The sequence below is a fragment of the Zingiber officinale genome, chromosome 1A, assembly GCF_018446385.1.
Source record: "Zingiber officinale cultivar Zhangliang chromosome 1A, Zo_v1.1, whole genome shotgun sequence".
In the NCBI taxonomy this organism is placed as follows: Eukaryota; Viridiplantae; Streptophyta; class Magnoliopsida; order Zingiberales; family Zingiberaceae; genus Zingiber; species Zingiber officinale.
In genome coordinates this window covers 153,782,770-153,809,347 of record NC_055987.1, presented here as the reverse complement: position 1 = coordinate 153,809,347, position 26,578 = coordinate 153,782,770, and the positions used below count along the sequence as shown (strand labels likewise).

The window sequence follows — 26,578 nt, the reverse complement described above, 5'->3', positions numbered from 1 at the left end:
GTATGAAACTAGTTGATTAAAGTAGAAGAGCTCTCTCTTCCTCTCTTGGAATTTTCTCTCTTGTCTTTCTTCTTTTCTATTGTATGAAGAAAGCTTCATAACCTTTTCTCATTCATATCTTCTGCTAAGATCAACGTTCTCTCTTTACAAGAGCTTCTTAAGCTACATGTAATGATATGTGGCACACATGTGACATCCTCATACTATATGTGGCTTCTCATGAAAAAATCATATGGCTGCATGTGATTGTGTCATTGAACATGTAAAAGCATGTGGCAAGAAGCAAGTAAGGCATGTGATGCTCTATATGACACGCTCTTGTTGAGCTACGCGGTTGAGCACGAAAAAGAGATTTGTGATAAGTTTTGACTGAGTCATATGGACACATTGTGCCCTAACCGTCACGGTCCACTATGTCACATGAGAACCCGTTGGATTAGTGCGATTCATATCTTGGATTCACACCCCTCCTACTTTAGATATTAGTCTGAATGTTACTTTTTTGATGTAGTACTAATAACCCACAAGACATGTTTTCATTCATATTTTTCCAATAACCCCCAATATGAATGGAAATAAGGTATATGATAGCTTTCGGTAGGTGAGTCATGTATACGATAGGTAGGTGTTACCCTTTGAACATTCCCTTGTAAAAATCAATTTGCTCATTGACTAATTAGTAGACACGATGTCTTTAAATTATTTTTTCATTTGTGTAACAATGAACAACTTTCACCCAGGACTCTCCCTGATGTAACTCACATCTCATGAGTGTGTTTATTCATGGCCATAAATACATCTGATTCTATGAAAAACGTACGCTAAGAATTGTGCATCCAATTCATTTCAAAGTTATCTCACTTCTTTCTCACATAAGTGACCTTTCGAGAGTATTTCATATTACTCTATTGCAATCATTAAAAGTAAAAATGATTATCCTTCATCTGGTCGCTGATTCATTAGATCACCCCCTATAGCAATTATCTTTCAGTACAGTTAGGTTGTCCATTTGAACCTAATTCTTGAGATTTTCAATTAACATAGGTTGGATTCCATTTGCGTCTACAGTCAATATTGACACTAACATCAAGCTTAGTCCTCACGATGAAATTGTAACTAACTCTCTGTTTAATCTTTTGGTTAGCGGATCCGTTAGATTATCTTTTGATTGTACATAATCAATAGTGATAATTCCCATTAAGAGTAATTGCATAATGGTATTGTGACTATAATGTATATGTCGAGACTTACCATTATATAGATGACTTTATGCCCGATCAATTGCTAATTGACTATCGCAATATATATAAATTGTCGGCACATGTTTTGGTCATCTAGGAACTATTGGGACCTTGACGTCCGCAAGAGGGGGTGAATAGCGTCTCACCCAAATCGATCGCTTCTTCCTACACTTGTTAGTTACACAGCGGAAATACAAACAAACACATAGAAAGCTAATCTAAATACAAGACAAGAAATGTAAACCAAGTTACATGATCATTTAACGTGTTTTAGAGATTAGGGCTCCTACTCCACGGTTGTCAGTAAGGTGGACGATCTCGATTCGTCAGTAGATGACTCCCCGACAAACTCCGACTTGCTCACGTAACTCCTTGTGGGTGGAGAAACCTCATCATAACTTTCACAAGAACACTTGAGATGCTAGAGCACAGGTAGACTACTAATAGGGGTTAACCACCTCTATTTCGTTAACTATAACCAAACTCCCAAGTCTTGGTTATATAGGCCACGGGTTGAAAACTCCGCCTACCAATCGACTGCCAAAACCATCAGTCGACTGTCCTCCTATGGAAATTTGATCGTTACATCCCAACGGCTCGATACCAGTCGACTCGAAAAAGTACCAGTCGACTGCTCCACACTAGCCGAGCGAACAGAAGCATTTTGTTCGCTCCCAGTCGACTGCCCAGTCGATTACACCAGTCGACAAATGAAAACATCAATCGACTGCTACAGTGATGTTACAGTATTACTACAGTACTACTACAGTAAAACCCTAATCCTAGGATTTAACCTCTGAGTACATTCACTCAGCACTCGTCCTTACCCGACCAACCTAGACCTAGCCTTCTAGTCTCCTCCATCAGCCTTGCGTCCCTCAGATGCCTCCCCATCCTTCACGTCTTGCCTTCTGGAGCTTCCATCGGTCTTGTCAGTGTTGTCGGGTCTTCCTTTGCCAAGAGGTCGCACCTCCGGGACTTCATCCATTGCCAAGTCACGCTTGGACTAACGTTGCCAAGACTACATGCTTGGACTTACACCATCAAGACTCATTCTTAGACTTTCCTCCTTTGCTAAGATCACCCTTGGACTTTTCTTATTGTACCTGTATCTTACACACTCACAATGCATATCAAATACAATAATGAACCTAACTTAAACCTTTGCCCAAATATCAAAACCTAGGGTACTCAGATTGCTCTAACAATCTCCCCCTTTTTTATATTTGACAATCCGTTTAAGTTAGGGAAATAATATAGCAATAATAATGCAAATAAACATGCAATCTACACATGCATAAATAATGGAACCTAATCCTAGGCTCCCCCTTCACCTAAGCTCCCCCTTGAGCTAGGATTTCTTGCAAAGGTAAACTTCTTCCCCTTTGCTAATAAATGAGCAATCACTTCCCCTTCACCTAAGCTCTCCCTTGAGCTAGGATTTCTTACAAAGGTGTGTAGATTTTCCACTTAAACATAAACCTCTCCTCCTTTGTCATACATCAAAAAGAGCTCCAACAATATCCCAATTATTGGACTCTTTGACTTCAAATGACCATAAAAATCATATATTAATCCCCCATAAGATTACATACATGTTCACTGTTGGTTGCTACTCGAAATATCGTATTGGTTCCCCTGTACAAAATTTTTTTACAAGTCCGAACCTTTCCTAACAACCTATTGTGTTATTCAGAAATTAAATTTGGAATCGCAAACAGAACTTAACATTATTGATTCCAAATTCAACTTATCTGTTCTTAGAGGTTTAGACTTGGATCGCAAACGATGCTTAACATTATTAATCCAAATCCACCCATGTTACAAATTTGATTAAATATTTATTTGAGAGATCGACTTCCAAGTTAAACATGGCGTGTCACTAGGTCTTCTTGGGTATGGGATCATCCACCACTTCCTAGACAAAACCTTTCAACGAAATTCAATATTTAATCTCCTTATAGTAATCCTAAGTTTAACTATTAAGAACAATCGAATCACAAGATTGAAAAACAAAAGAAACACAAAATCGAAACATAAATTCGATAGCCTAGAATCGTTAGCCTTTTGTGTTTGGTATTTGAAGATCTAAACAAAAGAATAAACTAGTTATGATGCGGATACTAATAACTAGTTATACATTTTGTAGCTTATAGACCTCACGATCTTCTATCGTATCCCTCTCCTTAACTCGGACGTCATGTGGGCGACGATCTACCGAGACGAGAATCCACCCAAGCTTCCTTCTTCTCCAAGCAAGTTTCGACCACCAACAATCTTCAAGAGATGAAGAACTTTCGGCTGCCAACCAAGCTCCAAGGGATGCTAAGAAACAAAGCCTCCTATCTCTCCTTCTTCCTCTAACAAGATCCGGCCACCACTAAACTCCTTGAGATGAAGATGCCACCAGCGACACAAGGAAGAAGAATAGGAGAAAAGGAGGAAGAGAGGGCCGACTACTACCAAGGAAGAGAATAGAGGAATACTTGATCATATGTTGTAAGGTGAGGCACCTCTACCTTCTCTTTTATATTCCTTGGTCTTGGCAAATAAGGAAAATTTTATAAATAAACTTCCTTATATTCCTTGCCAATGTTTAAGAAGAAAATTTTAATTAAAACTTCCTTATAAATCTTTAATGGTCGGCCCCTACCTTTGTTAGAGTGTATATTAAAAGCCTAGCTTTTGTATAAACATTTATTTAGAAATAAAGAATCACAATGGTCAAATACCTATATTTATTTGTAGTTGTTCAATTAATTTATATTGTAGATAACATGGTGTGTGATGTCACACACAGAAGATCATGATATCAGTTCTTTATAAATTATAAACAGTTGCTCACGACTAAGATGGAAAGAAATAAATCATTGGAATAGTCATAGTGTAATTAGGTATTAGTTTATCTTAACTAATAAATTACACTGATACACTCCAAGTGTATTGAGTAGGACCATTTTAGGTAAGTTCTTTTTATACTGACTTTATAAAAGAACTAGATCTTAGTTATTATGGAAGTATATGCTCTTAATCCTAATATAATAACAAACACATATATTTAGTATTTATTTCTTTGACTTATCAATGTGTGAGATTTAGTTCGATAATTCAATAAGCCCGATAAGTTGGGAAATGATATTACTTATAGTGTGTATTGTTGATTATAGAAGGAAACTGTGTCCTAGTAATCTAGGTTGAGAATGACCCCAAGAGGAGCTCATAAAGATTGTCATATTAAACCCTGCAGGTGGACTTAGTCCGACATGATGATGAGGTTGAGTGGTACTACTCTTGGACTAAGATATTAATTAAGTGAGTTGTCAGTAACTCATTTAATTAGTGGACATTCGACATCTTAAACACAGGGAGACTAACACACTCATAATAAGAAGGAGCCCAAAATATAATTTGGGATTGGTGCGGTAGTTCAATAATAATTCTTTAGTGGTATGAATTATTATTGATGAAGTTAAGTTGTGTGTTCGGGGCGAATACGGGAAGCTTAATTTCATCGGGAGACCAAAACCAATTGCTCCTCTCGGTCCCTATCGTAGCCTCTTGTATATAGAGATTTATGCCCACCACATACCCACCTTCTTACCCACTCTTTGGTGGTTGGCCAAGCTAGCTTGGAACCCAAGCTAGGGCCGACCAAGACCCAAAGGTTGAGCCAAGTTGGTGGCCGGCCAATGCTTGGAGTCCAAGCATGATGTGGCCGGCCACATCATATTAAAAAGAATTTTATTTATAAATTTTTTCTTATGTGGATTCCATGGTTTTAAAAGAGAGTTTGAAATTTAAATCTTTCCTTTCTACAAAGGATTAAGAAAAGATTTGAAATTTTTCCTTATTTGTAGATTAAAAGGTGGATTTTAATTTTAAGAAAACTTTCCTTTTTTAACCATGTTCATGATTTAAAAGAGAGTTTAAAAATTAAATATTTCTTTTATAAAAGCTTCTACAAAAGATTAAAAAAAGATTTGATATCTTTCCTTATTTGTAGAATGAAAGAGATTTTAATTTTTAGAGATAACTTTCTTTTATCCACATGTTTAAAAGAAATATTTTAATTTATAAAAGTTTCTTTTTATAAACCACCATGAAGGGAAAAATTATTGGAGAAATTTTTATAAATTTTCGGAGATAAATTAGGAAGTTTTAATTCTTATTATAATTAAAACTCTCCTTGTTTATAGCTTAATTGGTGGTCGGCCATTGTAATTGAAGAAAGGAATTTAATTTTAATTAATTAAAATTTTCTTTTTCATGGAAAAATAATTAAGGAAGTTTTTATTTAAATTTCCTTATTTTCCAAGACCAAGGATTATAAAAGAGGGGGTAGAGGTGTCTTCATGGGTAATGACTCTATTCTATTCTTCTTCTCTTTTCCTCCTTGGTGGCCGGCCCTAGCTTCTCCCTCTTCTCTTCTTCTTGTGGTCGGCGGCAACTTCTCAAGGAGCTTGGTTGGTGGCCGGATTTTACTTGAAAAAGAAGAAGAAGAAGGAGGCTTTGTTTCCTAGCATCCCTTGGAGCTTGGTGGTGGCCGAACCTCATCCTTTCATGGAGCTATTGTGGTGGCCGAATATTGCTTGGAGAAGAAGGTGGCTTAGGTGGATTCTTATCTCGGTAGATCGTTGCCCACACAACGTCCGAGATAAGAAGAGAAATACGGTAGAAGATCAAGAGGTTATTTGCTTACAAAGAAAGGTATAACTAGTAATTGTTTTCCGCATCATACTAGTTTTCTTTGTATAAGTTATTTTTGGAAATACCAAACACAAGAGGCATATGATTCTAGAGTTTTCGGATTTGTTTCGAAGTTGTGTTTCTTTTCTTTTATTTTTCGAATTTGTGATTCGATTGTTCTTTTTGGTTAAACCTAGAGTTATTTAAGGAAATTAAATATTAGCTTTCCTTAAAAGACTTTGTATAGGCGGTGGTGGTTGCTCCCATATCCAAGAAGGTCATGTGTCTCGCCATGCAGTCCTGGAAGCCAATTTTGGAAATTAATATTTAATTGAATTAATAACATAGGTGGATTTGGATCAATAGTGTTAAGTTCCGCTTGCGATCCAAATCTAAACCATCAAGAACAGATAAGTTAAATTTGGAATCAATGATGTTAAGTTCCGTCTACGATTCCTAATTTAACTTCTAAATAACACAATAGATTATTTAAGGAAAGGTTCGACACTTGTACAAAAAAATTTTATACAGTGGAACCGATACGTTTTCCTAGGACTAACCAACAACCTTGTCCTCCAAATAAGGAAAGTTTTAAACAAAAATTAAAACTTCCTTAATTGTTTCCGGTAATAAATTTTAATTAAAAAATTTCTTTCTTTAAATCCCTTCATGGTTGGTTATAAAGGAAAGTTTTATAAATTAAAATCTCTCTTTTAAAACATGTGGATGGTTATAAAAAGGAAAATTTTATCAAAAATTAAAATCTTCCTTTAAACTATAAATAAGGAAAGATATCAAACCATTCTCTTAATCCTTTGTAGAAAGCTATAAAATGAAAGATTTATAATTTTAAAACTCTTTTTTAAAATCATGGCTTCCACATAAGGAAAGATTTAAAATTTATCAAAAAATTAAAATCTTCCTTTTAACTACAAATAAGGAAAGATATCAAACCTTTCTCTTAATCCTTTATAGAAAGTTATAAAAGGAAAGATTTATAATTTTAAAACTCTCTTTCATGTGAATGTGGCCAGCCACCCTTGCTTGGGCTCCAAGCTAGGGCTGACCACAACTTGAACCCATCTAACCTTGGTTTGGTCGGCCCTAGCTTGGGCTCCAAGTTAGGCTTGGCCGACCACCTTAAGGTGGGTAAGAAGTTGAGTTTGGTGGATATAAGACTTTATAAATAAGAGACTACAACAGGGACCAAGAGGAGGAATTGGTTTTAGTCTCTCGATGAGCTTGAACTTCCCGTGTTCGCCCCGAACACCCAACTCAAGTTCATTAATAATAACTCATACCACTAAAGAGTTATTATTGCACTACCACACCAATCTCATATTACTATATGGGCTCCTTCTTATTATAAGTGTGTTAGTCTCCTTGTGTTTAAGATATTGAATGTCCACTAATTAAATGAGTTACCGACAACTCACTTAATTAATATCTAGCTCCAAGAGTAGTACCACTCAACCTTATCGTCATGTCGGACTAAGTCCACCTGCAGGGTTTACATGACAATCCTTATGAGCTCCTCAAGGGGGCATCATCAACCTAGATTACTAGGACATAATTTTATTCTATAATCAACAACACACCATATAAATAATATCATTTCCCAACTTATCAGACCTATTAATTTAACAAGCTAAATCACACCCTTTGATAAATCAAATAAATAAATACTAAGTATATGTGCTTGTTATTATATCATGATTAAGAATACATACTTCCATAATAAAGAGGTATTGTTCTTTTATATAGTCAGTATAAAAAGATACTACCTCAATTGGTCCTGCTCAATACACTCATACTGTACTAATGTGATTTATTAGTCAAGATAAACTAATACCTAATTACAGTACAACCACTTCAATGGTTTGTCTCATTCCATCTTGGTTGTGAACAACTGTTTATAATTTATAAGGATGTGATAACATAATCTTCTGTGTGTCTCCTCACACCATTTTATCTACAATATAAATTAAATGGACAACTACACTTAACATAAATGTAGGCAGTTGACCAATGTGATTCTTATATGTTTATACAAAAACTAGACTTTTAGTATACACTCTATCAGTTCATCACTCTTTTGGTCATTTTCTAATGTTGAAAGATATTTTTAGACCGTATTAGTCGATGCTATAAGTCCCAATCGACTGTGATCATCAAAATGAGCTTACAAAGACATTCTGTGCTCATGAACAGTGTTACCAATCGACTGGTACATTATTTTAGCAAAAATCAACATTTTCTGACCAACTTCAGAAATGCACCAGAAATTCTACAAATCTCCAAAAATTCCCAAATTTTGTAGAGAGGTCTATTTTATCCATGTCTACTTGGAAAAAATATATATAAAAAATATATTTATTACATATCCCAAGATTGACATAAAATTCAAAACTAGCTAAATGGTTCAATTGAACCTTGACCTAAAATCCTAGTTTTGGCTTTCTCTTGATGTATCTGCCCATACTAAACCATAATGCATCCCTAACATTAGTTTATATGGCATATATACATCCAAAACTAATTTTCATACAATATGAAACCTTTTTCATATTTTCATGCATGATACTTAACCTAATTATGTCAATTTCTTGGATTTGAGACTCAAGTCTGTCTCTAAACTACTTTGGCACATTTGATGACCTAGTCTCAAGCATGGTCCGCTTGAGATTCATTTACTATATATCCCAAAGACTCTTTGAGCTCCTCCTAGAGCTCTTAGTCTTAGCCACCTCTTTAGGTGACTCATCCACTATGGCTAGGCCACTTCGGTGCACCTCGAGTGACACTTGGCCTACAAAACTCACCTTCTTAATCTTAGATACATTGTCTTTGGTTAATTTCTTCTTGTCCTTAACTTTGGACACCTCATCCTTGTCATAATTATATGCCACCCTAGCATATTCTTTTTTATTGGCCTTAGATGTCTTTCCCTTATCCTTGGTCACTCCTCCCTTACCAATGTCATGTGTCACCTTAGCACTTAACCTCCTTTTGGTCTTGGAGGAATCCAATTTGATATTTTTGGATCTTTGACCATCCAAATACATGTCAAGTCCTTTAGGTCCAATAATGAACCTCTTTAGGACTTTCTCCATTTCCTCAAGCTTTGCCTTCAAGGCTTGATTTTCCAATTCTAGGGTTCTAACCCCAGAATCAACATATCCATCATGGACATTCCTAGACCTACCCTTCCTAGGCATGTGTCTCCCCTTCTTGGGATTAATGCCTAGGTTTTTAACCACCTTCTTCTCCTTAGGTAAGATAGGTTGTTTCCTTTTAGGTCTATCATTTGAAAATGATTTCCTAGGGTTATCACCTACATTAACCCTATTCCTATCATTATATCTAAATCCATGATTATGCTTGGGTAAATAATAAAAATTATTTCTAGAATGCATAGAAGAATTTAAATTTGAACTTGAATTCAAATTAGAGTTTACCTCCCTTACCCTTGAAGCTCTCTTCTTCTCCCACTTCTTCAAGTGCGTCAATTTCTTGAGATCTCCTCTCCTTGGGCACTTTGTGTGGTAGTGCCCCCACTCACCACACGTGAAACACCTAATGTACTTCTTATCCTTCCTACAACTTATTAAATCAACCTTGTTGAGTTTAGGCTTTACTTCCCTTATCTTTTGGAGCAAAGGACACTTACTCTTATAGTGCCCCATCTTACCACACTCAAAGCATTTGATATGGTCTTTTGTGCTCTTCTTGGTAGTTGAGGTGGAGGGTTGAGCTTCCAAGATCTCCTCTTCCTTAGATTGCTCTTCTTCCTCTTCACTTGAAGATGTGGATGATTCCACTTCTTCCTCCCTTGAAGATGTGGATAATACATCTTCATCTTCCTTCTCCTCCTCGGATGTTGAACACGTGTCAACATCCGATTAATCCTTCTCCTCTTAGACCAAAGAGCCTTTCTCCTTGGGCTCCTCCACTACTTGGAGTTTTATAGGATCCTTATGAAGCACAATTACCTTTTTTCAAAGGTCATTTGCGTTCTTGTATTCACCTACATTCAATACCAAATTAAGAGGTAATAAATTAATCAAAATTCTAGTTACCTCCTTATCCACCTCCGATGGCTCCCTTTGTTCCTTGGTCCAATACTGAGGTCGGAGGCGCTTTCCCTTCTTGTCCGTTGGATCTTCAAATGGTTCCTCCAACACAATCCATTGGTTCCAATCCATTTGGAATCAAGTCTCCAACCGCTTTCTCCAATACTTGAAATCATCTCGATCGTATGGAGGTGGGATTCAGATATCCCATCCTAGAGGTCCTTCGGACTCCATCTTCCTCTAGTGCTCGCTCCCTTGGTGATTAGTCCAACAAGAGCTAACCTCACTCTGATACCACTTGTTGGGACCTTGACGTCCGCTAGAGGGGGTGAATAACGTCTCACCCAAATCGATCGCTTCTTCCTACACTTGTTAGTTACGTAGTGGAAATACAAACAAACAAGTAGAAAGTTAATCTAAATACAAGACAAGAAATGCAAACCAAGCTACACGATCATTTAACGTGGTTCAGAGATTAGGGCTCCTACTCCACGGCTGTCCGTAAGATGGACGATCCCGATCCATCGGTAGATGACTCCCCGGCAAACTCTGGCTTACTCACGTAGCTCCTTGTGGGTGGAGAAACCTCACCACAAACTCTCACAAGAATAGTTGAGACGTTAGGGCACAGGTAGACTACTAATAGAGGTTAACCACCTATATTTCGTCAACTATAACCAAGCTTCCAAGTCTTGGTTATATAGTCCACGGGTTGAAAACCCCGCCTATTATTCGACTGCCAAAACTATCAGTCGACTGCCCTCTTGTGAAAATTCGTCCGTTACATCCCAACGACTCGATACCAGTCGACTGCTCCACACTGACCGAGCGAACAGAAGCATTCTGTTCGCTCCCAGTCGACTGCCCAATTGACTACACCAGTCGAGTGATAAAAACACCAGTCGACTGCTATAGTAATGTTACAGTACTACTACAGTAATGCTACAGTACTGCTATAGTAAAACCCTAATCCTATGATTTAACCCCTGAGTACATTCACTCAGCACTCGTCCTCACCTGACCAAACTAGACCTAGCCTTTTAGTCTCCTCCATCTGCCTTGCGTCCCTCGAATGCCTCCCCATCCTTCACGTTTTGCCTTCTGGAGCTTCCATCGGCCTTATCATTATTGTCGAGTCTTCCTTTGCCAAGAGGTCGCGCCTCCGGGACTTCATCCATTGCCAAGTCACACTTGGACTAACGTTGCCAAGATTACATGCTTGGACTTACACCGCCAAAACTCTCCTTGGACTTTCCTCCTTTGCCAAGATCACCCTTGGACTTTCCTTGTTGTACCTGTATCTTGCACACTCACAATGCATATCAAATATAACAATAAACCTAACTTAAACCTTTGTCCAAATATCAAAACCTAGGGTATCCAGATTGCTTCAACAGGAACATCTTCTAAGAATTATCGTAACCATTCAACCTTTTCTCCACATTTGACAATAGCTACAAAATTTAACTCCATAGTAGATCTGGTTATTACGATTTGTTTAGAAAATTTCCATGAAATGACTGCACTTCCTAAAGTGAATACATATCAACTTGTGAACTTAGAATCTATCATGTTCGATATCCAATTCATATTGTTGTATCATTCGATCACAATAGGATATCTCATGTAGTACAGTTCATAATCATCAGTATACCACAAGTACATTAGTACTCTTATATCCCTTTCTAGTGTTCAACATCAAGATTACTCATGTATTTACTTAACTTCTTTACTGTGAAAATTAAGTCTGGTCATGTATAACTCATTAAGTATATTAAACTTCTAATCACCCTGAAGTTCTCTATCTAAGATGTACTTTCATCTTATTTGTTTTTATAGACGTTGACTCCTATCTATTGGATTCCATGCCAATACCATATAACCCTTGTTGAATTTTTTAAAAATCTTGTCCACATAATAGAACTGATTAAGAACAAATCATTTTGTTATTCTAACAATTTTAATTCTTAAAATCATATCAACTAGGTCCATGTCTTTCATGTCAAATCTTTAATTTAACATAGACATAGTGGATTTGATTATCTTATCATTACTTTTAATGATAAATATATCATCTACATAAAAACATAACATGACATATTCAGTTCCTATGTCTTTCATGTAAATACATTTATCACATTCATTAATCTTAAATCCACTTTTTTCATGGCAGTATCAAATTTTTCATGTCATTATTTTAGAATTTATTTTAAGTCGTATAACAACTTTACTAATCTATAAACTTTATTTTTCTATTTTGGCACAAAAAATTATTCATATTGCTCCATGTAAATTCCTTCTTTTAAATCTTCATTTAGAAAAGTGGTCTTGATATCCATTTGATGTATTTCTAAATTTCATATAGTAACGATAGCTAACAAAACTCTGATGAAAGTTATTTTCGATATTTTAGAATACGTATCAAAAATCAAGGCTTTCAAGTTGTTAGTAACCTTTAATTGTCAATCTACCCTTCTACTTATCAATTGATCCATCTGATTTTATTTTATTCTTAAAAATCCATTTGCAATAGAGTGATTTACTTCTCGGAGGAAAAACCACAAGTTTTCAAGTGTGATTTTATAAGATAGAATCAATTTTAGATGCAATTGTCTCTTTCCATTGAGCTCCCTCAGAACAACTTACTGCTTCTGAATAATTTTAGGGATCACTTTTCTACATGAAAGTGACAAAATTTATCTTAAAGGGGTTTCCACCCGAGCTCTTTTAATTAGTATAAGCTCAACCTCAACAAGTTTGTCAGTTTCTTCTTCTTCTTGTCGGTCCAATGTCCGTTTGGAATAACTCGCTTCCTCTTGGATCATATATAGAAACACACGTTCAAAAAATGAGACATTTATCGATTCAAAAATTGAGTTGTTGTATATCTTCAGTATTTGAGATTCAAACACAAGGAACCCGTGGATACTACTGCTATGAGCATATCCAAGAAATATGCAATTAACAATCTTTAATTTTATCTTAGTCCTCTTCGGATTAAAAACCAACACTTTGACAAGACACCCCACACTCGTAAGTATTTGTAGGATGATTATCTTATAGTTTACAACTCATAAGAGCTTTTTTCTATTTTCTTTCAGGATATTTTATTTAAAAGATAATTAGTCATTAGCGTAGCTTCACCCCAGATTTGCTCTGGCAGTCCAGAGCTCAATAGAAGAATATTTATCATTTCTTTTAGTGTATGATTCTTTCGCTTAGCAATATCATTTTGCTGAGAATAATAGGGAGTTATTATTTCATGTCTGATCTCATGTTCAACACATAACTTAGTTAAGGATGATATATATTCACTTCTTGGTCACTTCTAACTATTTTTATTTTTTTATTAAGTTAGTTTTCAACCTCATTCTTATAGAGAATAAGTTTCTCTATTTAACTTCATCCTTTAGAGAAAATATACCTAATCATATTTTGTATCATCATCTACGAAAGTGATTAATTACTTATTTTCACCACATGCCGGTGTACCTTTAATGTCACACGTGTCAGTGTGAATTAGGCCGAGTTGTTCGATGTTTCTTTCAACATGTTGAAAGGATAACATTATCATTTTTCTTTCAACATAAGTCTTACACTTATATTTCAGGTCAACATAGAATGTAGATATGCTTTGCATGTTAACTAATCTATGCAATACATTATAGTTAATATGCTCTATTTTATCATGCCACAAATTGGAAGACTCAAGCATATACATAAGAGAGCTTTTGACTTTATTTATCTTAGGTTGAATGATCATTACATTGAGCTTGAACATTCTATTATTTACATAGTATCTTCCTATAAAATTTAGCAACCTTGAATATAATGGACCAAGGGAAAGTGGTGATTCAAAAGTTGTAGGATTGTTTCTTATTGCAACATACATGTTTAGTGGCACCGATATCGATCCACTATTGTTGCAGGTTTAAACATATCAGGTTCACTTTAGAGACTATGACACAGAGGTCTATGTCTGGTTCCTCATTCATATTAGCCTTCTATTTCTTCTTTGACTTTTTACACTCTGAACACTTGTGACCATCTCGGTCACAATTGTAACACTTTCCAGAGAATTCTTTTTGAAACTACCTCCTCTGGATGTCATCTTGGAAGATTTTCGAGTTTTAACCATGCTAGACTATGTTAGCTTTCATGGTAGCATGATAGAATGATTTTCTCTCTGAACTCTTATTGTCTTCTTCAATTCGAAGTCTAACAAAAAGTTCTTCTACTTTCATCTCCTTCAATTTATGATTCAGATAATTCTTGAAGTCCTTTCAGTTGAAAGACAACTTCTTAATGATCACTGCCACCTAGAAGGTTTCACTCAATGTCATACCTTCTGAGTGGATTTCTTGCAAGTTCACTTGAATCTCCTAAACTTGGCTTATCACCAACTTGGAGTCAACCATCTTATAGTCCAAGAAATGGTAACAATGAACTTTTTTAGCCCGAGTATCCTCTGATTTATATTTCTTGTCCAGGGTCTCTTATTGTTCCTTTGTCGTTTTCTTCTCATTGTAAGACAATTAAGGATGTAGTTTTGATATAGGAACTTAGATTAGTTCCATTTGTCCTATGTAGTGGTGGTTTTCAGATCACTTAAGCCCTTAGCAAATTTGGGAGGCTCCTCCATCAAGATCCATGTCAGGTTTAGCATGATCAAGTAGAAGAACATCTTTTGTTGTCATCGTTTTGTTGGTATAGCGGGGTCGATAAGAGGGGGTGAATTGCCTACAAAATAAAATTAACCCCTTCTCGATCTTTGTGCTTGATTAGTAGCACAATTGAAATAGCAATAATAAAACTGAACTAAACAACTTTAAAAAAAAAAGATTAAGAGATCAGGGTTTTACTTGATTATAAACTAGGTGATTGTTAATCCAAGACAGTGAAAGACACTACATCTCCTTCGTTGCATGCAGAAAAGTCTCTTACAATCATTGAAAACTCAAGAGAATGCTAGGAAAGTGTTACAAGAGTTGTGGTTCAAGTTGTTAATTATAGCTCTAAGAGTCTTTTTATAGCCTCTGGAAAACTATATCCAAGACTGTAAGGCGCCTCCAAGATGGTCCAAGGCGCCTTCCATCAGATAAGTTTTATCCATCGAAGATAAAACTTTATCTTCACCATCGGTCACTGCAAAGGTGCCTTCTATGGGTAAGAAAATACCTTCGTACTATTTATCAAGGCGTCTTCCAAGCCATGAAAGACACCTTCCACAAGGCAAAATTAGCTCAATAGCTGTTCTCATTGCGTGGGTGATTCTCCGGCTAATCGGAGTTGAGCTCATCTAAACCCAACTATAACCTTTTCCTCGAGCAGACTTCCTCCCCGATTTCTCGTCCCTCGAATGCGATGCACGTCCTTCTCGTCCACTGATATACTCTTCCACAACATCTCGTTTTTCGAATGCACCGAGCCCGTCGACTTTTTTCCCATGTCATCATTTTTACTAGTTGCATCTTCCGTTTTATTTTTTATGTTCTTAAGTTCGTACACACTTAGACATAAAGATCAAATATACAAGATCTAACTTAAGTTGGCTAACCATATCAATAGGAGCCGATGGTGGAAAGGTAAAAGTTTGGCATGGCGGGAGCAAGGCGGGAAGAAGAGTCGGGTGAGGAGTGTCGTTATGGTTTTCAATTTTCCTAATGTTTAATAATGATATTTTGAGTTAAACGGGATTTGATTCGGTTTAATTTGATTAGTTCATTGTGGCAAAAGGCGAATACGCTCGCCCCAGCGCCCCCGCCAATCCGTCCCAAGGCCAACACGGAGGAGGTAAATCACGGACGGCTACTAGCCTTTGGAATAATGATTAGCACATAAGGGAGACATTTATCTCGATTTTACTGGGATTCGAACCCCATATCTCATTATGACAATATCTTATGCGCTAGTCACTAGACCCATCCGAGGGGATTAATTCAAATCTATAATCATATAAATTCACACGGTTAATTAATAATGGACCGGACCGGACCGATTGCGACGTCGTTGAGCACTGGGCAGAGAGAAACGTGAAGCTCTGACCATAAAAGGTCCTGGTTGCTGGGCTTTCACATCTTATTCTTGAGAGGGAGGATGAGGGAAAATATTTGTGCATATATACTGATTTGGAAGAAGTCCAAAGGTTTTACTCACATGAGTCAGCAGCATGACTAATAGAGCACGAAGATCTAAAAAAAAATAGGTACCGAATAGAAAGAGTAATTATATAAAAATTAAATGTATATTATTTGGGAGAAGTCATCGTTGACACTTTGGTAACATGAGTCAGCAGCATGATAAAATAAGTAAATAACTTCGCTAACATGAGTCAGCAGCATGCCTAAATTAATAAAATAGATAGATAAAAATAATAATTCTTATCATCATCGAATCAGCTAACTATATTAAATTCCAAAATTTCTAATGTTTTTTTATCTAATAAGTGTAATAAAGTCGAATCCAGTTTAATTGTGGCTATAAGCATTTAAACTATAATCAAGGTATATTGAAGGAAATAAAGGTACAAACTCAAAAGATACATCAAATCCAGGTATAATCTTTAATATTTTTTTAGATAATCCAGTATAATTTTTAATATATTTTTTATAAAAAATATATTATTTTTATTTCGATAGAATCCAAAAGTTGAGAAGACAGCTAGTTGGACAAATGACTATGATTGACCGGAAGAATACTTCGTGCAATCCTATAAAATTAAGAGAGTTAGTGACGGGTCAAGGAAAGGGGTCTTCAGCGTTAGTCTTTCGACGCTCAAATCAGTCTTCGATTCAGTGGAGAAGAATAGTAGTGAACAATAGCCAATAGCACATATAATAATGAAGCATCGCATACCTCTGCATATGGATGGAGACCCTCTTTTATAGTGTCACTGTAGCGCCTATGTACGCATCACAAAATATATACATATTTTTTAAAGCGTTATAGGAAAAGATAAGTTAAAAAGCGTTCCTGACACTTTTCATTAAGCAAGTACGTAAATATCTGATGTGACATGATAGAAACTTATAAAATAATATTTGTTTGTTGGATATTTTCTGTTGTCGACGACACAAACTTTTAAAAGAATGACAAGATAGGTACAATTGTTTTTCACTCAGTCTTACTATTGTTGGAGAGACACATAATGTCCGATCGGCCAGGACGATGAGTCAGGTAACTTAGTATTTGACTATGAACCTCGACTGCAAGTGCGGAGAACGATCGCTCTGATGATCCATTTGATCGACTCTAAAGGCTCACTCGACCATCCACAACCCGTGGTTTCGTCGTCTACCAAATCTTGTGACTTTGATCATTTAATTGTAACCATCACGTCAATCGATTTTTATTATTTTGATCCATTTTTAGGAGATCCATTTTTATCATTTATCAATAATTATTTCTTAATTTCAAATATTCATAATTTCACTATTTATATTTACTTTTCAGCATGTATTTCTCCGAATAGACTTTTATAAATTCTCATTGGATAGGTCCAGCAGTTTGGAGGATGACTGAAATGGATAAGGTAAACACAAACACCAAATAATTCTATTGAGTCCAAGATCAAGTTACTTGTCCATCATGATTGTGAATTATAAGAAAGTGCCAACCGACCAAGTGAGAAATCTCGTTATTTATCCACTTGTGCCTCTCGTCCGGCTCCATATGCTCTTTCGGTGGAGGTCCCACCAACTAATGAGGCTGCGGAAGTTCCTCTATCCACTACACAGGGCCACATTTCACTCAACACAGCAGCCCCAAAAAACAATTATATTATTATTATTATTATTATTAAATTATAAACAAATTAAATCTTGGACTATTAATGGTTATAAAACCATTTTCTCAATTATGTATTTATAAAATTAATGATTATTAATAATTCTAAAATGATCATTCTATCATGCCCTTTTGCAGTTGAATTCCAATCAAATAGCTGGTTATGTTTCGGGTGAACACATTCGAGTGACTTAATATTGTGCGTGAAAGCTAAGCCGATGCCGATGTACGCCTCGTAACGGCTGTTCCTTGCTTATAAATATACCAGCGGAGTGAGGGCGTTCATTACGGCTTGTGCTATCTTTCGCTTCGTCGCCTCGGAGTGCGAAAGATCGAGGCGAGGTTAGGGTTTCGCTGGTGTATGGAAGAACGTGACATGGTGGGGGAGAAGCCGTCGGTGGAGCTCTGCAAGGGCGTCAATGGCCTCGACAAGATCGTGCTGAGGGAGGCTCGAGGCAACTCGGCCGAGGTATTGCTTTCTCTTCCATATTCCTTATCGTTTCGGCATTTGATTTTACCTGTTCCTCTCGATTATCCACAAGCGATTCAGACTTTTGAGGTCATTTGCCTCTTGTTCTGTGGTGTTTGGGCTGAATCGACCTCCTTGTATTCTCAACTGTTGCTCTCTGAAACTCTTTCGGAACTTCGGAGTCCCCGTTATCCTAGACTTTACAAGAACATTTTAGCCGGCCAATGACATGATGGGCGAGATAGGGATACTATTCGGTCGTGCTAAAAATTTTTGAAAATAAGTTTATGGGCTTCCAGGGAAAAGTTACCGAGCAATTGGGGTTGACTTTGGAAAGTACTATTCTATTGAAAGCTCAAATTGACGTGACAATTTTTTCACTCATTGATATGGGTTTTAAAAATGGGAATCAGCATTACCCATAGTAAATTATCTTAGTTTTTGTTAAAGTTGATAAGCTAGTCACGTGGCTCAAAAATTCAAATTGTTAGGAAACTTGACTTCCCAAATACAACATATTAATCGTTGAGATAATATTAATTGCCACGAGTAGTTTTGACCACGGATTTGTTACCATATTAAATTTGTTTGACAATAACTGCTTATACTCCAATGGTTTGAGTTGTAGGAAAGAGATTTATCTATATATTTATAATTTTAATACTCATCCTTCATGTTTTGGAGGGTTTACTGAATTTTATTTTCTCACGTCTTGAAGTATTTTTATGTAGGTAGGATCTGAACAAAGGGCTTCTGCGCTGTTATATGTTAAACTTGATTGGCAATTAGGTAGCTTAAAAGCTTGATCTATTAGGAGAGACTGATCTATATACTTAAATTCTTAATAGGTTTATCATTCAAAAGAATTTGTCATATTGTGTATGTGTTGTAGTATCTCTCTTTTGGAGTGTTGTGGAGTATGCCAATAATTCATGGGTGGATGTGGGAAGTTGGATGTAGTAGCAAAATTCTTTCAACGTGATTTTTTTAAAAAGATTTCCACTTGGTCTGATTTGGATATAATTATTTAATTGTTTTTTATTTCTGCTGTGTTGCATCATATTGGTTGATTTTGCTTATTGTTCATAGTTATTTCTACCTGTAGGGGCATTTTCTTCTCTACTCAGGTGTGCAACAAGTGCTCCTGGCCCTATGCATAGGCAGCAGCACATTTGCCAACAGCTAGGTGCCCCGCAACTAATCCAATTTGGGCCTAATATGAACTTATGATCCTAATCCCTCTAGGATTCAACTTAAAACTCAATATTTAGTGTGTTTAACATAGATGTATGAGTGTGCACTCTCTGATTTTAATCTGAAAGTCATTTTTCTCTGGTGTTTTTAAACTCTTGACTCGTCTAGGGAATTTTCCATGTAAAATCCTTTCATATTTTTGTGTTTAGTATGTCACTATGTGTGCTTGTGTGATATTTATAGATTCACTATCTGTAGTTACAAGGTGCTAGTTGAAATTATCAGTACCAAGATAAAACATTTTTCTCTAGGATAGTTCTATGAACAACATTTCAGACTTGTCAATTGAGTTCAATGTGAGCGGACTGTGTTAGTTTTCAATTCTACAATTTTACGGTTCAATATATTTTTTGTATGAAAAGTTTAATTGCTAGAAAATATAATTGAATGCATTTCCGCATTGCATCTAAATTGACCTGTTTGAGAGGGACAATGTTTTTGTATTCTAATTGTAGGAGAAAAATATCACTTATATATATTACATGTAGGATCCTTTCATAAGACCTTGTGACATGATACATCATGCAGAACTAAACTTCTACATTTCTCATACTCATGCAATTATTAACTAGCACTCTTTCTCAAATAACATTAATAATAATTGATGTTCAATTCGTTACAAAATTGATTTTTTTTGACAATACAAAATCCAATCTGATAAAGAAGATACAATTTGATGCAGTTTTTGAGTTACTTCGATGGGTGCTGCTCTTTGCTGAAGTTGATGGGTTGATATTATAGTCACTAAATGCTTCCAAGGGGATTGAAAAGGAAGAAATCCTAGCCCTAAAGATTTAATCTGGCCTCAAAAATAACTCGAGAGAGATACAATTGTATTATTCTAATTAAAAGAGAATAATCTGACATCCACCTAATGCAATAATACATAAACCTATGCAAACATACTAACATTAATTTAACTAGTTGATTCCCCCTGGAACCTGATGTGATATTCCTTGGTTGAGGTTACACATGATAATTGATGTCGTGTCAGATTTAGACAACGAAATGCCTTGTAAGTCATATCCAGTGAGTGTCTATTACTGACTCTACTGGAAAAAGAGTTCAAAATTTTCCAAAGGTTCAGGGGAAGGGTGCACTGAATTCTGCCCTCTTATCTTTCTCATTTTCCTTGATCATTATCTAATAAAATACCTTTTTTCATACATCAATGACTGAGGAAAACAGTTTTACAATTCCAATGGTTGATTTCCTGTCCAAGAAAGAACTGGTGTAAGTTTCATATTAATTAGAGCAGTTCAGTCCGTTTTCTTTTCTTTTTTTGAGTGTGCTACCTGATATAGCACGTAATAGTGTTCCAAACCCACTGTTTGCTAGCACTGGTATCTTATCATTGTTCGAATCCCTACTTTATGCAAGCTTATCCTTCAACATCTCTGGTCCTTGGATTTTTGTAGATCAAATCCCTACTTATGTGCATGGTTCTCTTGTCTATTATGCAAGCTTATCCTTCAACATCTCTGGTCCTTGGATTTTTGTAGATCAAATCCCTACTTATGTGCATGGTTCTCGTCTATTATGCTTAGGTTTCATTTGTATTATTTATTTGCAAGATGATTCCTGCATTTATGACACAGTTAATTGATAGTTATAGTCTAAATAACACATGGTCCATCTACAGGTCTACTTATTTGGAGGCCATGTGACATCTTGGAAAAATGATCGTGGAGAGGAGCTACTTTTCCTCAGCAATAAGGTGTACTTGTAATAACTCCACTTGTCAGTTTCCTAGCTGCAATACCTGAAGTGTATTATTCTGTAATGACTGGCCACCATTGGAATGCTATAGAACACAAGATTGAGGAAAAAGAAGTCATGAGTCCCAACTCTCTGTCTCTCTCTCTCTCCACACACACACATGCACGCACGCACAAGTGGTATGTTGGGCACCCTCATTTGGGCGCTCAGCGTGCGGGACAGGGTGCACACGGGGCGCCCGGATTTGTTTCGGGTGCCCCATGTGTACTGCAGGCTTTCAGTCGCACATGCTAGGTGCCCAAATGAGGCGCATAGCAAACACTCAAGAAACTCATCTTTTTAATCATATTCTCTAGCTTCATCAATATATATTTATTGAAGCCACTTTGGATTTTGCTTTATATACTAAATCTTCCTCATGCAATGTTCTAATACTATCATCTATGAAGGTGTTGAACCATTCCTATATTTGGTTGTGTTTTTTTTTTCCACTTTACGTTCATCTTTTCATGTTACCATCGGCATGCCTCATGCAATATCCCAACACTATACAAACTGTTTATCCTTTTCATATCTTAACAGAAGCAGGATATAGTTGAGGCATTATTTTGCTTCATGGTCATTTAAGTGAAATAATCTATGAAGGTGTTGAACCATTCCTATATTTGGCTGTGTTTTTTTTTTTTCACTTTACATTCATCTTTTCATGTTACCATCTGCATGCCTCATGTGATATCCCAACACTATACAAAGTGTTTATCCTTTTCGTATCTTAACAGAAGCAGTATATAGTTGAGGCATTATTTTGCTTCATGGTCATTTAAGTGAAATGCTATTCTATATTTATATCCTCTTTAAGGTTTCTATCTTTATATGAAACGTGTTATTTTTTTTTAACTTACATGCATGTATATATTTTCATCTTCAGCTGCAGGCAAGCACTTCTTTTAGTTACTTGACATGCAATTCTTTATCTTGTTTATACTTCTTTTTTCCTCCATCTTTTTGAAGTATTATTTCTTTTTCTAACTTTTCAATCTTGATATTCGACCTGTGACTCTGTGAGCTTTAGCTTGAATAATCTTTCTCCACTTTATTTCATTATGGTGTTCTCTAATTGCAGCAATGGAGATTCCATACATGAAATATATTATTATTTCATATTTTGATGCCTTGCTACCTTGACTAGTCAACTAGATGCCTATCATGTGTTTCTAGGCTATATTGTATAAATTTTTACCGACATAGTTTGTTAAAAGCAATATTTAAAATGATTTGGAAGTGACATGATCAGATTAGCTGCTAGAAAAGGTACTTGTAGTTTCATAGGATGTCCATAGTCCATGCTGATAAAACTTGAGTAAATACAGCCCTCTTAGATAATTTAGTTTAGTATATTACCCCTCTACATAGGGGTGATTAACTGCCACTTCTAGAATCATAATTTATATACTCAGATTAACAAGCTGTTATTTGCTACTATATGCTCTGGCATCACACATTTTTTAAATATATGCAGGCTATTTTCAGACCCCCTAAAGCTATACGTGGTGGTATCCCAATCTGTTTTCCACAGGTAAGAGCTGTTATTATATATTTTCAATCTTTGTGCTTCGTCTCACAATTTTTTGATCTGCACTACCTTGAGTTACTGTGCAAGTGCAGTTTTCTAGCCACGGAAATCTTGAACAACATGGATTTGCCAGGAACAAAATATGGTCTATTGACACTGATCCACCATCGTTGGTATCTAATAGCCTGATCAAGACTTTTATTGATCTAATTCTTAAGCCAACTGATGATGATTTCAAGATTTGGCCCCATAGGTTTTTTTTCCTTCAATTTTTTTGTTTTCTTTTGTTGGTTTGATCAAAGTTTCTTTTGTTTATGATAGAATATTGTCAATCTTTAATTGCAGTTATGAATTTCGCTTAAGAATTGCCTTGGCATCTGGGGGAGATCTTATCTTGATACCACGCATAAGGAATACCAATGCAGATGGAAAACCGTTCTCTTTTACATTTGCATATCACACTTATTTTTCTGTGTCTGACATCAGGTATCCAATCACATTTTTGTAATTTTTTTAAATATGCCCTAAGTAACTTGTTTATTTTAAAAGTATGTTCTCAAGGGACTGTATGATGCCTAATATCCATTTTTAAGCCAAAGACAAGTTGGAGAGTATTTCTGGTGCTAATACAAGGACTAACAATGATGTAAAACTAATACCGTTCTAGCAAGCTCAATGGTGCATGGACATCTGAAACCCTTTGATAACTTATTCTGGAATATAGTTAACATGAATAATACTTCAATCATTGTTTTAAATTTTTTTAGGGATATTTGTGTTCCCAGCCTGAGAAAAACAATATGATGACATGATATATATATATATATATATATATATATATATATATATATATATATATATATATATATATATATATATATATACACCAATAGATTTCTATTAGTTAGGAGTGGAATCTACTACTGGAAGGTGGAGAGAAGGACAAAGAAAATATTAGTTAACGTAAAAAGAAAGATAATTGGTTTGAATATTTCTAGTAATATAACATATAGCTCAATGTAGGGATAGGATTCAATCCCAAATAACTGAGATAAATACAACTTGATAATGATGTTGATGATTTAAATTATAAATGTAGATCTTCTGCAAGGCTTGTTTAGTACTTGGTAAATGCACTTTTATTCTCCTAGTAGCTAAGTTGTCATTAATGTTAGGGCCAAATAACTGAGATAAATACAACTTGATAATGCACTTTTAAATTATAAATGTAGATCTTCTGCAAGGCTTGTTTAGTACTTGGTAAATGCACTTTTATTCTCCTAGTAGCTAAGTTGTCATTAATGTTAGGGCCAAAAGAATTCACATATCTCTACAATGATATGATATTGTCCACTTTAGACTTAAGCCCTTATAGATTTTTTTTAGACTCTACCCAAAATGTCTCATACCAATGGAGATATTTTTTCTTTATAAGCCTATGATCTTTCCTATGTGTTTCCAATGTGAGACTTTGTTTGCAATTTACAACCCTAACAACCCCCCCCCTACTGACTTAATAGGTCTTCCTACCCCTCGGTCCAAATGACCTACTATGACTTCCTTGTCTAGTTGCAATTGATGCTTCTCTTTGCCTGGTGTCTAGTCCTCTGATCTGGACACGGGAGCCCTCACTTCCTTTACTCGAGGTCAATATTTTACTCACATGGCTCGATTAGACCATAGCCCTTGTGCACAGTTAGCGGTTAGACCTTCAACGGAATTTAGATATCTCTACAATGATATGATATTGTCCATTTTGGTCTAAGCCCTCATGGATTTATTTTTGGGATCAACTCAAAAGACCTCATGCCAATGGAAATATCTTTTCCTTATAAGTCCATGATCTTTCTGTGTTTTAAATATAGGACTTTGTTTGTAACCTTGCAATCCTAACAATTAACTTTGCCAAAATGGGTGCTAACAATTCAATTTAAATACTATTATTAACTTCTGGTAGAATATGCTATTGCTCTATACTTATATGGCAGAATATGGTATAATTGACATGATTTTTTTTTCAGTTCGACCTTAATGACAAATTTTCTTTTTGATTTCAATTGCAATTGATTTTTAGCGAAGTGCGGATTGAAGGTCTTGAGACCTTGGACTACTTTGACAATTTGAAGGAAAGAGAACGATTCACAGAACAAGGAGATGCAATTACTTTTGAGGCTGAAGTAAGTCCATCAGTATTTTGACAGGTTGACTTTGAGGTTTGAACTATAATTTTTATGCTAATTTATTTTGCACAAAAGGTGGACAAAATATACTTGAGCACACCAGACAAGATTGCGATCATAGATCATGAAAAGAAACGAACATTTGTTTTGCGCAAAGATGGACTTCCAGATGCTGGTGAGTTTGCCGCCTTAATTCTATTTGTCATTACTACCTATAAGATCTGAATAATTGAAGTCGGCATACGTGCAAGACAATCAAACAGTATAATTCTGGCATTTCATCTTAAATAACCATGTTCTCATGTTTCAAAAGGCTTGCCCCACTTTGAAGCATGAGCTCCTAAAAAGATTATGCCATTTTAGATTACCTTATCTTAACCACTGCAGTGGTGTGGAACCCTTGGGATAAAAGGGCCAAAGCAATTCCAGATCTTGGAGATGACGACTACAAGCGTATGCTGTGCGTCGAAGCTGCTGCCATTGAGAAGCCCATCACCTTGAAGCCTGGGGAGGAATGGAAGGGAAAGCTAGAGCTTTCTGCGGTTCCTTCCAGTTACTGCAGTGGGCAACTAGACCCTCAAAAAGTTCTCCAAGGATGAGGATAATATATAGCATTGATTTCGTGCTCAGGTATGTTTTTTTTTCTTTTGCAAGAACGCTGGTGTCAATAATTGCCTCATGAAGGTGAGATGGTTATAAAACTGACAACTTCCATTTGAATTATTCTACTTATTTGAGGGAAATATTATATGGTATCACCTAGTGTATCTAGAACTAAATTTAAATCTTGGCGATATCCTTTAATTCATTTGCGCTTGCTCATGCATTACGTTGTGATGACGAAGTAGTATAACTTTGAGACAATTTTAAGTTGGCTAAGTGTTCTATGTTAATCTTTTTCCCGTTGGTTGTCAATGCAGGCACTATTTTATTGGGTAATGGTGCTTGAGGTAGCGTTGGACCCTGTTCTTCGTTCTTATGCATGGTTTTTCTTCGCTGTAGCGAAGTTTCAGTGGAATAATTGTACAATAATGTTCTGTATCTCTCTCTTAGACAAGTTTCAAACCTGAATCATGAATTTGATATGTTTAATGAGAAAGTTGAGAGGCGTCTCCACTTGCCTCTTTTATGTTGGTGCTTTTTGCCTTTAGTTTTATGCTACCAGAATCCACCAAATCAATAAGTTGGTGCTTCTCAGGGAGGCCGGAAAGGTTTTGGAGACAGATGTGTTGAGCAGCTGCTCCACCTGCTAGGGTTCCAACGGCAAGTAGCCTAGTCCTGGAAGACGGGGAGAGATCTGGGAAACGAGAAGTATGGAAATGAAGATGACATTGCTAAATTTGTTACACAAAAATAATTGATCGGAAACAATCGGGCCTAGTTTAAGTGCTGAATCAATTGCTCTTAAGGACATAGTTCAGTGGTAAGTGCTAGGAATAAGACTCTAGTGGTCGGTGGGTCAAAACTCAACTGAATGTTTCATTGCCTATGTAGATCCCTGCTCAGGCACTCAGCCTGTCGTTCCATATTTTTTTTAAAGTGCTGAATCAATCAAAATGCACATTGCCGCCTTAAAAATGATACGATCATGGACATTA

At 36.0% G+C, this 26,578-nt stretch overlaps 1 protein-coding gene across 1 annotated transcript; it reads left to right on the top strand.

Moving 5' to 3' along the window:
• Nucleotides 1-18,047: 18,047 nt before the first annotated feature.
• Nucleotides 18,048-26,113, top strand: LOC122038055 (putative glucose-6-phosphate 1-epimerase). Its single transcript, XM_042597618.1, has 9 exons — nucleotides 18,048-18,254; nucleotides 21,151-21,225; nucleotides 22,747-22,803; nucleotides 22,893-23,053; nucleotides 23,146-23,286; nucleotides 24,875-24,977; nucleotides 25,056-25,155; nucleotides 25,368-25,610; nucleotides 25,901-26,113. The coding sequence occupies exons 1-8, from the start codon at nucleotides 18,147-18,149 to the stop codon at nucleotides 25,577-25,579; spliced, it is 957 nt and encodes a 318-aa protein (XP_042453552.1). The 5' UTR covers nucleotides 18,048-18,146; the 3' UTR covers nucleotides 25,580-25,610; nucleotides 25,901-26,113.
• The last annotated feature ends 465 nt before the right edge of the window (nucleotides 26,114-26,578 follow it).